The 17,658-nt window shown below is 34.5% G+C and overlaps 1 protein-coding gene across 4 annotated transcripts in view; it reads left to right on the forward strand.

Moving 5' to 3' along the window:
- RPS6KA6 (ribosomal protein S6 kinase A6) overlaps positions 1–17,658 on the forward strand; it is a 219,391-nt gene that overhangs the window by 84,499 nt on the left and 117,234 nt on the right. For all 4 annotated transcript variants that reach the window (XM_053891451.1, XM_053891454.1, XM_019429490.2 and 1 more), the window contains 3 exons: positions 14,368–14,449; positions 15,376–15,456; positions 16,898–16,977. In XM_053891451.1, coding sequence (XP_053747426.1) covers positions 14,368–14,449; positions 15,376–15,456; positions 16,898–16,977 — 243 coding nt within the window. The remainder of the gene's footprint in view (positions 1–14,367; positions 14,450–15,375; positions 15,457–16,897; positions 16,978–17,658) is intronic.

Consider the following 17,658-nt stretch of genomic DNA (forward strand, 5'->3'; position numbering starts at 1 on the left):
TATAGTTTTCAGCATACAGATAATTTTACCTCTTTGGTTAGATTTATTCATAGGTATCTTATAGTTTTTGGTGCAATTGTAAATGGGATTGATTCCTTGATTTCTTTTTCTGTTGCTTCATTATTGGTGTATAGAAATGCAACTGATTACTGAACATTGATTTTATATGCTGTGACTTTGATCAATTCATGTATCAGCTCTAGGAGGTTTTTGGTGGAGTCTTTCTGGTTTTCCATGTAGAGTATCATGTCATCTGTGAAGAGTGAATATTTGACTTCTTCCTTGCTGATTTGGATGACTTTTAATTCTTTTTGTTGTATGATTGCTGAGGCTAGGACTTCCAACATTATGTTGAACAACAGTGGTGAGAGTACACATCCATGTTGTATTCCTGATCTTAGGGGAAAAGCTCTCAGTTTTTCCCCATTGAGGATGATATTAGCTGTGGGCCCTTCATATATTGAGGATGATATTAGCTGTGGGCCCTTTATGATGTTAAGGTGTGTTCCTTCTAACCCTACTTTCTTAAGCGGTTTTATCAATAAAGGATACTATATTTTGTCAAATGCTTTTTCATCTATTGAAAAGATCATATGGTTCTTATCCTTTTTTTTTAAATTAATGTAGTGTATCACATTGATTGATTTGCAAATATAAAAACAGCCTGCACCCAGGAATAAGTCACACTTGATCATGGTGAATAATTCTTTTAATGTACTCTTGAATTGGATTTGTTAGTATTTGTTGAGAAATTTTGCATCCAGTTTCATTATGGATATTGGCCTGTAATTGTCCCTCTTAGTGGGGTCTTTGTCTTGTTTTAGAATCAAGGTAATGCTGGCTTCATAGAATGACATTGGAAGCTTTCCTTCTTTTTCCATTTTTTTTTTTTTTTGAGGGGGGAACATTTCGAGGAGTATAGGTATTAACCCTTCTTTAAATGTCTGATAGAATTCCCCTGGGAAGCCATCTGGCCCAAGACTCTTATTTGTTGTGAGGTTTTTGATAACTGATTCAATTTATTTGTTGGTTATGAGCCTGTTCAAATTTTCTATTTTTTCCTCTTTGAGTTTTGGAGGTATGTGAGTGTCTAGGAATTTGTACATTTCTTCCAGATTGTCCACTTTGTTGACATATAAGTTTTCCTAGTATTTTCTTATAATTGTTTTATTTTTGTGGTAGGTTATGATCTCTCCTCTTTCATTTGTGGTTTTATCTATTTGGGTCCTTTCTCTTTTCTTTTTGAGAAGTCTGGCTAGGGGCTTATCAATTTTGTTTATTCTTTCAAAAAACCAGCTCCTAGTTTCATTGATCTGTTCTATTGGTTTTTTGGATTCTATATCTTTTATTTCTGCTCTAATCTTTATTATTTATTTCCCTTTTTCTGCTGACTTTGGGCTTTATTCACTGTTCTTTTTCTAGGTCCTTTAGGTGTAAGGTTAGTTTGTGTGTTTGGGACCTTTCTTGCTCCTTGAGATAGGGCTAAATTGCAATGTATTTTACTCTTAGGACTGCACCCCAAAGGGTTTTAACTGTTGTGTTTTCATTTTCATTTGCTTCCATGTATTTTTAAAATTCTTCTTTAATTTCCTAATTAACCCATTCATTCTTTAGTAGGATGTTCTTTAACCTACATGTGTTTGAGGGCTTTCCATTTTTTTTTCTTGTGGTTGACTTCAAGTTTCACAGCGTTGTGATCTGACAGTATGCCTGGTATTACCTCAATCTTTTTGTACCTGTTGAGGGGTGATTTGTGACCCATTGTGGGATCTATTCTGGTAAATGTTTCATGTGCACTGAGAATAAGGTGTACTCTGCTGATTTAGGATGAAATGTTTTCAATATACCAGTTAAGTCCATCTAGCCCAGTGTGTCATTCAGAGTTGTTGTTTCTGTGTTAATATTCTGCTTAGATGATGTATACATTGTTGTAAGTGGAGTATTAAAATCTCTCACAATTATGGTATTATTATAAATAACTTTGATTTTGTTTATGATTACTTGATTTATATATTTTGGTGCTTTCTTTTTGTGAGCATAAATATTTATAATTATTAGCTCTTTTTGATGGGAAAAAAAACCCTTAATTATGATATAATGCCCTTATCAATCTCTTGTTACAATCTTTGGTTTAAAATCTAGTTCATCTGATATAAGTATGGCTACTGTGGCTTTCTTTGGATGTCCATTAGCATGACAAATTGTTCTCCATACTCTCACTTTCACTATGCAGGTGTCCTCAGGTCTAAAATGAGTCTCTTGCAGGCAGCATATAGATGGATCTTGTTTTTTTTAATCCATTCTGATACCCTACGTCTTTTGATTGTAACATTTACTCCATTTACATTCAGGGTGATTATTGAAATATATGATTTTAGTGCCATTGTGTTATCTGTAGATTTCATGTTTGTGGTGATGTTTTCCAGTTGTTTGTAGTCTTTGCTGCTTTCCACTCAGAAAGAATCCCCCTTAGAATCTCTTACAGGGCTGATTTAGTGCTCAGAAACTCCTTTGGTTTTTGTTTCTCTGGGAAAGCCTTTATCTCTCCTTTCTGAATGACAGCCCTGCTGGATAAAGGATTCTTGGCTGCATTTTTTTTTTCCTATTCAGCACATTGAACATTTCCTAGCACTTCCTTCTGGCCTGTCAAGTTTCAGTGGACAGGTCTGCTAATAATCTTGTGTGTCTACCCTTGTAGGTTAATGACCTTTTGTCCCTAGCTGCTTCCAGAATTCTCTTAATCTTTGTATTTTGCAAGTTTTGCTCTGACATGTTGTGATGTTGACCTATTTTGAGGGGTGTTCTCTGTGCTTCTTGGACTTTGATGCCTATTCCTTCCCGAGATTGGGAAAGTTCTCAGCTATAATTTGTTCAAATAAACGTTCCACCCCTTTTTCTCACTCTCTTCTTCTGTGACTCCTATCATATGGATATTGTTTCATTTCATGGAATCACTTAGTTCTCTAATTCTCCCCTCGTGTTCTCACAATTTCCTTTCCTTCTTTTTTTAAGCTTTGCTATTTTCCATAATGGTTTCTTCTATTTCTCATATTCCCTCCTCTGCTTCTTCAATCCTTGGTGTCACTGTATCTAGTTTATTTTGCATCTTAGCTATAGCATTTTTTAATTCATCCAGACTAGTTCTTAGGTCTTTGATCTCTGCAGGAAGGGTTTCTCTGATGTGTTCTGTGCTTTTGTTCAAGCCTAGCTATATTAGTCTTATCACTGTTATTCTAATTTTTTTTCAGATATATTATTTATATTTCTTTTGAGCAATTATTTGGCTGTGATTTCTTCTTGACTTTTCTTTGGGAGAATTCCTCTGTCTTGTCATTTTGGCCAAACTTCTGTTTTAAAAGTTTATTATGTTTCCTTCGCCTCAGAGTGCTGTTATATTCCAAAAGGGTCATACACTCTCCAGGGCCTCACACTCCAGGAAGTGTTTCTGGTATATGTTGCATGTATTCTGCTCTGGTGTTTTGGCTGCTCTGTCCCACTGGTTAGTTCTGTGCAGAGCTTTTCCTCTTTTGCTGTGGTGGAGTGTTTGGGCCTTTCACTAGGTATGCTTTGATTGGTTTGTTGTAGTAACCCTGGAAAAAAAATGAGGGGAAGCCTGATCCCATAAAAGGAGAAAAAGGAAAGGGGAGACAAGAAAACCAAACAGAGAATCAATAAACTATAAGCTAATTCCAGAGAAAGAGAAAGGAAAATAAAGAAGAATAAAGAGAAAACATGGAAAAAGGATAGAATAAAAATGCTTGATTAAAAAAATATACATATATAAAATAATAATTGACAAAAAACAAATCAGAAACTATTAGCCTTATTCCATTAGAAAAAAAGAAGGAGGAAAGAAAAAGAAAAAGAGTTGTCCTTTGGTGCCTGGGGTCGGTGGCTGTGCTGGTCTGGAGGAGAGTCTTACTGCATCGTGCCAGTCAGCCTTGCTCCAGTAAATAAGCTGTTGCCAGGCACAGAGGAGCAGGGTTTAGTGTAAGCTTGTCCCTCCTCCACTGGGAGTCTCTGTGCCATTCTCTGATGTACCACCATGTTGTTGTTGGAGCAAAAATGGCATCACCCCAATCTCTTCTCCCCAGACTTGGATGAGTCTGGTCTTCAGGCAGTCTTCACAGAATAGCAATGGTGGTTAGCTTGTCCTGCTCCACATTTGTCCCACACCTTCTTCTTGGACCCATGACTGGGATTCAAAATCCCATGTCTTAAAGAACCTGGCACTGCTTCAATCTACTTCTCTGCTCTGAAGTGGAGCCTCTCTACCCTGCTGATGAAAGGCCTGTGGCTGGTACCTGTAGGTTCTTTTGTCTTGGGGGCAATTAGCCTTCTTCCCAAAGTACTCCAGGAAGGGAACTGTTCTCTTCCAGTGTCCCTGGAGTTCGATCCAGAGAAAGATACAGAGAAAATCATGCATGTCAAAGCCTCAGAGTTTCAGCTCCCAAGACTGTTTGCAAAAGTCTGTGGTCCAGAGAGGTTTTGCTATTGTGCTAACTCAATGCCGCAATTTCACAACCCCTCTCTCTCTCCCTTTTGCCCCTCCACAGAAGGGGTTCCCTCTCCTCTGTAGCTCCATCATTTTATCTCCCCCAACAAACATACATGCACCTCAATCCTGTCAAGTTGTCTACCTCCAGCTGTGGAGATCCTTCCACTGCTCTGTGCATCTATTTCCTGGTGATCTGACCTCAATACAACCGTGTTTGAAGAATGAGGAAAATCCAGATCCCCGTACTTCTCTAACATCTTAACTCCCTTCTTCAAAAGAAAGATATTTTTGAATACCTAATGTGTGCAGAATATTTGTAAAAGCTGTATTAGTGAATATAAACTTGACATTAATTTTCTTAAAGTAACCTGTTATTTATGTGGTATAGAATGTAACATATAAAATAAAGAAAAGCATTTTCAGGACACACACACACACACACACACACACACAAAAACTAAGGCAGGTTATGGTTTGGCAGTAAATTGGCAAGGGAGGCATATGAAGATAAGGAGATATGACTTGAATAGTTGTGCTGAGAAGAGTAAAATTAGAAGGAGCTTTTAATATATATTGTATGTGGGGTGTGCTTATAGAACTGACCTGTGGAGTAGATATGTGCATTCTGCACACTTTTAAAAAAAATTTTAATGTTTATTTGTTTTTGAGAGAGATAGAGATAGAGAGAGAGAGAGTGAGTGGGGGAGGGTCAAAGAGAGGGGGAGACACAGAATCTGAAACAGGCTCCAGGCTCTGAGCTTTCAGCACAGAGCCTAACGTGGGGCTCAAACTCAGGAACTATGAGATCATGAACTGAGGTGACGTCAAATTCTCAACCGACTGAACCACCCAGGCACCCTTGCAGACCTTTAGCTTTTAAACTTTCTGAAAGTACAATATTATCTTAAATATTTTGCATTTTATGATGTTAATTTTAGAAGAACAGAGATGAAGTTCTTTTATATCCCAAATGTATAAATGCTTAAATATTGACTTGAATAAAATCTCAATAGGCAAACCTTTCAAGCCATTAAAAGTCATTTGTTTTTTTCATTTCAGGTATATATTAATTCATATGTATATGTATTTATATCCAGCTTTTCTCCAGAAAGAATTTAAGGTTTTCGTAGATGAATACCAAGTAAAAAAAAAATTAAAAAATAAGTGGAGAGGAAAATGGAAGCAGAAAAATTAGAGCAGGAAAGAATAGATGAAGCCAGAGATACACTCTTGTTGATTACAAATGCATGGCATAATGGCCTATATCTTCCAGAACTGGGACAAAATGAAGACTTAAAATTTTTGGTAGCCATTATAAAGAAGTTGATGTCTTTTATTGCATGATTATTGACAGTATCTTTAAGGTTGTAAAAATATCTAACAGACCAAAAAAAATTCTTTTCCCCATGGGGCTCCATAGAAGAATACAGTTTAACATAATGAAATGTCTTCAGTCATATCTCCACATTATATATAGCAACATGTAGACAAGTTTTTAATGCAGTCCTTAAATTCAGGGAATACTCAGTTTTGTGTAGGAACTTTAGTTTAACAAGCATATCATAGAAGCCTTTTTAAAATTTGTAATACTGAATTACAGAATAGTGATCTTCATGCAGTTCATCAAACAAATATTAAAGAGGTAGCTTAATTTTTTTTTCTTCCTAGTATGTGAACCTACTTGTTTTTCAGGAATACATCATTTGCATGGGCATTGTTTGGGTGTGACTTGTTATAGGCTGAACCTATGCAGGAATTTGACCAAGGCTGTGAATCAGAGAAGTGTAGGAGCAATTCTAAGAAACTTTGGGCTGCAGTCTTATATACTTGCCTGCAAAAGTTCCATTGTTAAAATGCAACAAATGGAATTTTAGCCTATACAAAGTCTTGCAAGATTAGATATCTTTATAGTATATTTAATGGGGAAAATCACTACTAAAGACATTTGTAAAATTGTATTTTAAAGAAGCTTGCATTATCATCATGAAATATACATATAAAAATTCTGTACTAAACACACCAAGTATAATGCTATTAATGATTACTAATGAAAGATTGAAATGTAGTATACCAAACAAGTTACGTGGATTATTTTAAAACACAATCAAATACAATACATGAAAACATGATCACAATTGTCAGACTAGCTTTCCTTGTATTTCACATGCCAAGTAATATTTATACAAAGCATACATTTTAACATTCATGGATTATGTAGGATTTTAAAATGAATTTTTGAAAATATTAGACCCTTGCCCTCTTGAGTAATTATCAAGAGATAGTTTTAAAAATATATCTTTATATCTTAAAATCCCTTGCAGTTTGTTTTTGTCTTCAGTCAGTGTCAGTGTCAAAATTCACTTCAACAAATATTTATTGAGTACTTTTTAACATATTTATTTATTTATTTATTTATTTATTTATTTATTTATTTTGAAAGAGAGAAACAGCATGAACAGGGGAAGGGCAGAGAGAGAGGGAGAGAGATTCCCAAGCAGGGTCCACACTGTCAGTGCAGATGCTTATGTGGGGCTTGATCCCACAAATTGTGAGATAATGACTGGAGCTGAAATCAATAGTTGGACACTCAACTGAATGAACCACCCAGGTTCCCCCTTACTGAGTACTTCTTCATGTAAAATATAAAAGTCCATATGACCTACAGGGATATATTAGAGTAGTTCACTCACTCATTTCTTTAACGAACTGTTTCCAAGAATTGTATCAGTGTGGCTGAAAAGAAACCTCTGAGGATAGATACGTTTTTAGATACAGTAGTTTGAAGATATGTGACTTCTTTTGTAGTTGATCATGGGAAGAGAACAGAGTGAGATGATATTTTCTTATGCTAGTTAAGTCCACCCATAAGATCAGAAAAGATCAAATCAGGTGACGAACAAATAAACAATTATTTCTGTAGACTATAAATAGTGGCTTCTATTAGATGACATAGTAGGATATTAGTGAGCTTTAGAAGAGCTAGAGAAAAAGTGGCTGCTTTGTGCAGATGTCTTCCAGAAAGTCTGGACCATTTTTTTTCTTGCTTGCTTGCTTCTTTTTGCCCTCTACATTCCATTTTTTCAACTCTACTAAGTGTTGTGTTTTGGAACAGTGGCCCTCAATGTATGGTCTGTCTAATAAGATGCTTTCAGGGAATCCTCAAGGTCGAAACTATTTTATAATAATACTAAGATACTATTTATAAAACTTCTGGCATCTTGGCACAATCAAGGCAGTGATTACAAATTTTGTCAGTAGTCATTGTATTCTTCACTGCTACACACTTTGCAGTTTAAAAAATGCAAATGTTACCTCAGAATGTCCTTGATGAAGTGTTAAGAGTGATTAAATTTATTTAATCCCGACCCTTGAGTATAGTTCTTTTTAATATTGTGTGATGAAATGAGAAGTACACATAAAGCACTTCAGCTGTATACCAGAAGTTTCATACCATCAAGACAAAGCACTTGTGTGATTTTTTGAGTTGTAAGCTGAACTAGCCACTTTTTCCATAGAACATCATTTTTATTTGAAAGAATGATTGACAAACTATGGTTACTAAACTTGTTTATTTGGTAGATGTTTCCTCAAAAATGAATGGGAGTGGTCCTGTTATTTCATGTAAAACAACTGACAATATTTTTGTCAATGATGAAATTTGAGCTTTGAAGCAAAAATTTAGTTTTGGAAAATTTTTATTTGCCACTGTGAACTTGACACCTTAATGCTAAACTTTTCTGATGAGATTACTGCTGTTCATATGTAGATCTACATAATTCAGTGAAGCAGTACTTTTGAGATGACCAATATGTTATGTTATCAAATCAGATGTGAGTACAAACACTTTCAAAATGTAAGGTAGACAAATGGATTATTACATAACAGAATTCGGACAATTAATGGATATGATTTCAGATTCTCCATTATAACTAACCTTTAAGAAAATGCCACTTTTTAAGTTCTTGTGTCATATCAAAGAAGAATCAGCACAATTATGTAAAACAGCTGTTAAAATACTCCTTTTCTTTTCTATATACATATATGTGTGAGACCTGATTTTCTTTCTCTGCCTCAAGCAAAACAACTTAATTGCAACAGACTGAATGCAGAGCACATATAAGTATCCAACTCTCTTTTTGTTAGGTCAGATATTAGAGATTCACAAAAAAAATGATCAATGTCACTCTTCACATTTTTTTTTGCTTTGGAAAACATAGTTATTTTTATAAAAAATATGCTCACATGTGGCAGGTTTATTATTTTTTAATGAATCAATACCTAGTTGCTTTTTCTCTTTTAATTTCTAATATGGTACATATCAATAGATATCCACAAAAATACCAAAAACACTTTGGAGTCGTCAATAATTTTTAAGATTGTAAAGGATTTATGAGACCAAAAAATTTGAGAACTGCTTTACTTTAAGAAACTGATAAAATAGTTTTCCTACTTGTGGTAGAGTCATTATTCATGAAATTACTTGACTTCTTTGTTGACATCCTCTTGGCCACATGATATTGATTAGGAAAAGGGAAATTGGGTATCTGAAAACTTTGAGTCTGGTGCTTAGGGTTAATGCCATATATTTAGCTGAAGTTTGTGTGTGTGTGTGTGTGTGTGTGTGTGTGTGTGTGTTATGGCAATTCATTTACTCTATTTTTTGTTGGTTTGTTTTTTAAGTTTCTATTTTAATTCCAGTTTGTTAAAATATAGTATAATATTAGATACTGGTGTACAGCATAGTGATTAAAGACTGCCATACAACACCTGGTGCTCATCAGAAGTGCTCTCCTTAATCTCTATCACCTATTTCACCCATACATCCCACCCACCTTCCCTCTAGCAACCATCGTTTGCTGTCTATAGTCTGTTTCTTGGTTTGCCTGTTTCTTTTTTTCTCATACATACATATGATATACATAGCAAATTTTTTTCCTCAGATCTTGGATTAGGGTTTGGTTTAGAGCTAAGGTACGGGTTAGGGTTAGAGTTACAGCCAGGGTGAGGGTATATGCCTATTATCTTGAAATTCAGAGACCTCTACAGAGGGATCAGTTTAGGGTTAGAGACAGGGTTGGGATTAATGGTTAGCAGTTAGGGGTTAGGGTTAAGGTTTGGAGCTAGGTTTAAGATTAGGGTGAATCTATGTGCCTCCATTCCAGCAGTTTGAGACCTCTCCAGAGGTTAAGTTTAGGGTTAGAGTTAGGGCTAGATGTAGAGTTTAGGAGTTATTGGTAAGGTGTAGGGTTAGGTATAGAGTCAGGGTTAAAGTTTGTTAGGCTTAGGGTTTGTGCTTAGCATCATGCAGTTGAGAGATTTCTCCAGAGAATAAAACATCAGAATTTTATTGGGGTGAGAACAAAGAAGACAACCATCCACTAAGCTGAGGTAAAGAGGGGACTTGGTGGTCTAAATACTCTCTAAGTGGACATTAAGTTGTTCCTTCTGTTTTTCTTTCTTTTGTTTTGTTTTTCCCTCAAGATTTATTTAAATTCCTTTTAGTTAACATACAGTGTAATGCAGGTTCGGGTGTAGACTTTCCTGATTCAACACTTAAATAAATCACCTGGTGCTCATCACAAGTCCCCTCCTTAGTCCCTATCACATATTTAACCCTTTCTTCTGCCCACCTTCCCTCTGGCAACCATCAGTTTGCTCTTTATAGTTAAGAATCTGTATCTTTATTTTTCTCTCTTCCCCTCACCCCCATGTTCATTTTTTTTGTTTCTTAAATTCCACATATGAATGAAATTGTATGGTATCAGACCTTCTCTGACATTTCAGTTAGCATAATATTCTCTAGCTCCATCCATGTCCTTTCAAATGGCAATATTTAATTATTTTTTATCACTGAGTAATATTACACTGTGTGTGTGTGTGTGTGTGTGTGTGTGTGTGTGTGTGTATTCCACATCTTTATATATTCTTCAGTAGATGGACATTTGGGGTCTTCCCGTTAGTTAGCTATTGTTGATAATGCTGCTGTAAACATTGGGGTGGGTGCATGTATCACTTCAAATCAGTATTTTTGTATCCTTTGGGTAAATACCTAGTAATGTAATTGGTAGATCATATTGTAGTTTTATTTTCAATTTTTTGAAGAACATCCATTCTGTTTCCCAGAGTGGCTATACCAGTTTGCATTCCCACCAACAGTGTAAGAGGGTTCCCCTTTCTCCACATCCTCAACAACACCTGTTGTTTCCTGTTGTTAATTTTAGCCATTCTGACTGGTGTGAGGTGATATCTCATTGTGGTTTTGATATGTATTTCCCTTTTGATGAGTGGTGTTGAACATCTTTTCATTTGTCTGTTGTCCATCTGTATGTCTTCTTTTGAAAAATATTGATTCGTGTCTTTTGCCCATTTTTTAATTGGATTATTTATTTTTTGGGTGGTGAGTTTGATAAGTTATTTTCATATTTTAGATATGAACCCTTTATCAGATATGTCTTTTGCAAATATCTTTTCCCAGTGTAAGTTGCCTTTTAGTTTTGTTGTTTGTCTCCTTCACTGTACAGAAAACGTTTATTTTGATAAAGTCTCAGTAGTTTATTTTTGCCTTTGGTTCTCTTGGCTCAGGAGATATACCTAGTCATACCTGATGTCAAAGAGGTTGCTGCCTATGTCCCCTTTAGGTTTTTGATGGTTTACTGTCTCACATACATCTGTCATTCAGTTTGAATTTGTTTTTGTGTATAGTGTAAAAAAGTGTGGTCCAGTTTGATTTTATATTTTTTAGAGAGAGACAGAGCACAAGCAGGGGAGGAGCAGAGAGAGAGACAGAGACAGAATCCGGAGCAGGCTTCAGGCTTTGAGCTGTCAGCCCAGAGCCTGATGTGGGGCTCGAACTCACAAACCATGAGATCATGACCTGAGCCAAAGTCGGATACCCAACTGACTGAGCTACCCAGGTGCCCCTGGTCTAGTTTCATTATTTTGCAAATTACTGTCTAGTTTTCCCAGCATCATTTGTTGAAGAGACTGTTTTTATCCATTGGTATTCTTCCCAACTTTGTCAAAGATTAATTGATCATATAGTTCTGGGTTCATTTCTGGGTTTTCTATTCTGTTCCATTGATCTGTGTGTCTCTTTTTTGCCAGTAATGTAGTTTCTTGATCACTACAGCTTTGTAATATAACTTGAAGTCTGGAATTGTGATGTCTCCAGGTTTGCTTTTCTTTTCAAGATTGCTTTGGCTATGCGGGGTCTTTTGTGATTCCATTCAAATTTTAGGACTGTTCTAGCTCTGTGAAAAATACTGTAGTATTTTTTTAGAGATTACATTAAATGTGTAGATTGCTTTGAGTAATGTAGACATTTTAACAATATTTGTCCTTCCAATTCATGAGCATGGAACGCTTTTCCATTTCTTTGTGTCCTCTTTAATTTCTTTCATCAGTATTCTATAGTTTTTTAGAGTGCAGATCTTTTACCTCTTTCATTAGGTTCATTCCTAGGTATCTTATGGTTTTGGTGCAATTGGAAATGGGATCAATTTCTTGATTTCTCTTTTCACTTCTTCATTATTGGTGTATAGAAATGTAACAGATTGCTGTACACTCATTTTGTATCTTGTGACTCTACTGAACTTGTTTATGAGTTTTAGTAAGTTTTTTTGTGGAGTCCTTTGGGTTTTCTATATATGGTATCATGCCATCTACAAATAGTGAAAGTTTGATTCCTTCCAGCAAGGAAGAATTTGGATCCCTTGTGTTTCTCCTTCTTTTTTTTTTCTCTGATTGCTGTGGATCAGACTTCCAGTACTATGTTAAATCAAAGTGGTGAGAGTGGATTTTCCTGTCTTGTTAGGAAAGCTCTCAGTTTTTCCCCATTGAAGATGATATTAGCTGTGTATTTGTCATATATGACCTTAATTAATATTGTGGTTTTCTCCCTCTAATCTTACTTTCTGGAGGGTTTTTATTATGAATGGATATTGTACTTTGTCAAATGCTTTTTCTGTGTCTTTTTAAATGATTGTAATGTTTTTGTCCTTTCTTTTAATAATGTTATGTATATGTTGATTGATTTATGAATATTGAACCACTGTTTTAACCCAAGAATAAATCCCAATTGGTCATGGTGAAAGATGTTTTTTTTTTTAAGATTTTATTTTTAAGTAATTTCTACACCCACTGTGGGGCTTGAACTTACAACCCCGAGATTACTAGTTACATGCTCTACTGACTGAGCCATCCAGACAACCTTGATTTTTTTTTTAAATCTATTGTGGATTAATTTTGCTAATATTCTGTTAAGAAGTTTTGCACCTGTATTCATCAGGGATATTGGCCTGTAGTTTTCTTTTTGTGGTGTCTGTCTGGTGTTGGTATCAGGGATATTGGCCTGTAGTTCTCTTTTTGTGGTGTCTGTCTGGTGTTGGTATCAGGGTAATGTTCACTAATAGAATGAATTTGGAATTTTTCCTTCTTTTTTCTAATTCTTAGAATAATTTGAGAAGAATATATATTAACTCTTATTTAAAGGTTTGATAGAACTCTGTGAAGCCATCTGGTCCTGAACTTTTGTTTGTTTGGATTTTTTTGATTACTGATTCATTTCATTGCTAGTAATTGGTCTGTTCAAGTTTTCTATTACTTCTTGTTTCAGTTTTTGTAATTTATATTGTTTCTAGGAATTTATCCATTTCTTACAGGCTGTCCCAAATTGTTGGCATATAGTTTTTCATATTTGTATTTCATATTCTCCTACAACTGTTTGTATTTCTGTGGTGTTCGTTATTATTTCTTTTCTGTCATTTGTGATTTTATTCATTTGGGTCCTTTCTCTTTTCTTTTTGATAATCTGGCTAGAGGTTTATCAGTTTTATTAGTTGTTTCAAGGAGCCAACTCCTGCTTTCATTGATCTGTTCTATTGTTGTTGTTGTTGTTTTAGTTTCTATATAATTTATTTCAAAGCAATGAACAACTTACACTATTTTTAAAAAAAAGAAACCACCCTCTACTAGTAAATAACTCCTGTAAAATTTCCATCTATTAATATTTATCTTTATAACTGAGGCTTTTTAAAAACAGCTTTTTTTAATGTTTATTTATTTTTGAGAGAGAGACAGAGACAGAGAGAGACAGAGAGAGGCAGAGAGCAAGCCGAGGAGGAGCAGAGAGAGAGGGAGACACAGAATCCCAAACAGGCTCCAGGCTCTGAGCTGTCAGCACAGTACTGACATGGGGCTCAAACTCATGAACCACGAGACTATAACCTGAGCTGAGGTTGGATGCTTAACCGACTGAGCCACCCAGGCGCCCCTAGAAACTTAGCTTTAATGAGTCATAATTTTAATTTGAAAGTATGAGATATTATTACTTAAGCTTGCTCAGTAACAGTAAAGAGTTTAACTTTAATGTATTGGAATAATTAACCATCTTGATTCTTCAACCTGGCAGATAGATATTATTGCCTCTGATTTCTTACAGAAAATAAAATGTATGCTAACTTCTAAAATGGACGAATAAGGAAGTAGAAATGAAGATATCAAACTAAGAATTATATCATTTTTTGGTCTTTATTAAGGTAACAAAAAGGAGCTTGGGTCTTAAAAGGAGTTCCTTTAGATCAAATTGCCCTTCATTATGTTGCTTATCTTTTATGTAACAAACTTCTTAAAGTCCTTGACCATGTCATCTATTTTAATAATTTTCTTTCCTATGGTAATATGTATGAGAGTGTGATTTAGTAAATGAACGAAAATGAGAAAAAAATCAAGTAAGAGTATAATTTATAGAGAAAGATCTATCTTTATAAAATTAGAGAAAATGTAGGGCCTGAAACATGCACTAGTCTATGTGTATAGCAAGAATGTCTTGAAATGTGAATTTTACTTTTTTCAAAAAATTCCTCTGTTAGGTTTTTCTTGTTCGAAAGAAGACTGGTCCTGATGCTGGGCAGCTCTATGCAATGAAGGTGTTAAAAAAAGCTTCTTTAAAAGGTAGAAGATGAGAAAGTTTAATAAAATAGAATTTGATAAACCTTGTTTTAACAAATATGCTGTGTATTGCTTGTAAAAATTGAGTGCATTCAGTTTTCTTTAAACATTAGTAATTGTTACAGTTTTCTAGCCTGTAAGTGATATTTCTAGGTTTGATATTGGCATATACTATAATTTAGTGAGACTATACCCTGGTAAAAATTTAATGGTATAAAAGTGACACATTTTATTTTACTTAAAATGTACTTGTTTTATTAAGCTATATTATTTTTTTTCAAGTTTCTTAATTTTTTTCTGTTCTATTTGTGTTGGTTTTGCATACTGAAAAAGCACAACCACTTGGATACACATATATACACCATCTTCTAGGCTGTGATAACAATAACATTGCCCAGTTTTTTTTTTTATTTTTTTAATGTTTATTTATTTCTGAGAGAGAGAGACACAGAGCATGAGTGGGGGAGGGGCAGAGAGAGAGGGGGAGACACAGAATCCGAAGCAGGCTCCAGGCTCAGAGCTGTCAGCATAGAGCCCCACGCGGGGCTCAAACTCACAAACCGTGAGATCATAACCTGAGCCGAAGCCAATTGCTCAACCAACTGAGCCATCCAGGTGCCCCAACATTGCTCAGTTTTAATCAGTAAACACATTTGAACAATTGGAGACCAATACATAATAAATGCATATTAACCAAATACCTATTTATGTCACTTTAACCCATCTCTAGATCAAAAGTAAATTTGTTGGCTTTCTGATAGTATGGTAATTACTGTCTAGGAATATATAGACTGCAAATTTAGGCAAATTTAGGCACTTATAAAGTTGTATTTTATATTTTCATATTTTTGTTTGGTGAATTATTTATGAGATCTCTACTTAAATTTTATAAAGAAGAGTAATATATTCTGCTCTTCTATAATTTTTAGTTCGAGACAGAGTTCGGACAAAGATGGAGAGGGATATACTGGTGGAAGTAAATCATCCATTTATTGTCAAATTACACTATGGTATGTAATTTTTTTTTTAATTTATGGAATTAGAGAGTTAAGCTTTCCTTTCAAGCAATAATATAATAGGAAATAAATACTTCAAACTGATTTAATAATTCAACTATGTAAAACATATTCATCTGAAATAAGAATAAGAATTAATAACCAGCTTTGAATTGTATTTTCTGTATCTGTTGGTTAACTTGTCTAAGGTAATAAGATAGTATCTTCTGATTTCCTGTTTGGTAGTATTTCTTTACTCTGCTATGCTGTACCTTTAATGATCTTAGGCTATAAAGTGTGATGGTTTATTCAAAGCATTTGGTGTTTGGATGTGTTCTTCTTACATGTTGTTCATAATGAGTATATTCATTTATTTCCTACTTCTATTGGAGAGGACAATGTAGGTATATTAGTCCATTTAAGTTATTCTCTCTTATATTTGGGGGGAGAAGAATACCAGTAAGAAGCAAGTAGGTATAATGGAAAGAACATGAATTTGGAGTCCTACTGTTCTGAGTTTTAATCATGGCTCCATTGATAATTAAATGCATGCATGAGATTGTGAAGTTTGGTTTTCCTGGAGAATTCAAAGGTATATACATCATTAAATCACTGATACATTCTACAATGTCACTTTAAATTTTCGAGAGATAAAGTAGCAGTAGATTTAAAAAATTCTTAGGTAATTTTGAAAAATAATGCAGTAAAGTAGGTATTAAATTATTTTTATAAAAAACACTCAAGAAATGTCCACCCATTTTTCTTTTACTCCCTGTTATCCTAAATCTCTTCGTTAAATCTCTAGGGTGACATGACATTAATCAGTAAATACCAATTGTGTGCAAAACACTGTATTGAATGCAGTAGGCTCTAGGAGTGAAACGATCTCTGATCTCAAAAAAAATTATATCTATGGGAACACAGACATGTAAACGAATTACCTGTACATTCCAAAGTGGAGTTAAGAGAGACATAAATAAAGAACAATGATATCTCAAAAGCAGTACCAAATAATTCTTATGCAGAAGAGGGTAAAGATGCTAAAGGAAATGTGAAAAGAGAGAAATCCTTAATAGAGGAAAGCTTAATAGAGGAGTTGGCATTTTTGTTGAGCTTGAAAGAATTAGTAGAATTTCATTAGGTAGGGAGGCAGAGTTCAGGAAGTTTGCAATTGAACACCATTGATCCATAAATCAGGAAAATGATGGTGGTAGACATTTCTGTGTAAAGCCACATGCAAAGTTGATTATGTTCTGGGAAGGGGTTTATAGCTATTTCAACACTAAATTCAATTGTGAGATAATGTTACCCAATAACATTGGACCATTTGAACAAATTCTTAACTCCTTGATGGTGTTTAATGATAAAACTCTAAATTTGTTTATCAATCAAAATTTATACTATGCTTGTTAAGCCTTTAAGATTGTTCTGTTACTACATTCTAATTTATAATTAGCCTTTCAGACTGAAGGGAAGCTGTATTTAATACTAGATTTTCTCAGGGGAGGAGATGTCTTTACAAGATTATCCAAAGAGGTGAGTATCTGTGAATTTTTACTATATTTTATTGAAACAAAAATCATTTTTGTTCTGATAATTAATTTTTCTATAGAAAATTTAAATAATTATTCTGTTTGTTTCACTGCATAGTATTTAGTGGATGTGCCAATTAATGGTATTTTCTGTCTTCCTGTCATTTAGATCCATCTCAATGTGCTACTCATTATTCCCTTAGGCACAAGATCAATATAAATAACTGGATGAAGTAGATAGGGACAAGCCTAGGATTTTGGCTACTCAAGCTACCAAAATGCCTCTAGGAGTAGCGTTTATTTTATTCATGTTTAAAACAGGTGTATGGAGGTATAATTGACATAGAATAAATTGCACATATTATGGTACATATCTGATAAAATTTGACATTCGTATATACCTGTGAAACCATCGTCACAATCAAGATAATAAGCTTATCCGTCGTCTCCAACTATTTTCTTGTGCCCCTTTGTTTTTCCTCCCTTCTGCCCCACTCCTACTGAATCTGATTTTTGTCATTGTTTGGTTTGCATTTTCTAGGATTTTATATAAATGGAATCATAGAGTATGTATTTTTTTTTTGGTCTGGCGTATTTAGCTCAGAATAATTATTTTGAGATTCCACCATGGTGTTATATGTATCAGTGGTTCATTCATTTTTATTGCTGAGTAGTATTCCACTGT

The sequence above is a fragment of the Panthera pardus genome, unplaced genomic scaffold (genome assembly GCF_024362965.1).
Source record: "Panthera pardus isolate Hobbes unplaced genomic scaffold, ASM2436296v1 HiC_scaffold_27, whole genome shotgun sequence".
Classification (NCBI taxonomy): Eukaryota; Metazoa; Chordata; class Mammalia; order Carnivora; family Felidae; genus Panthera; species Panthera pardus.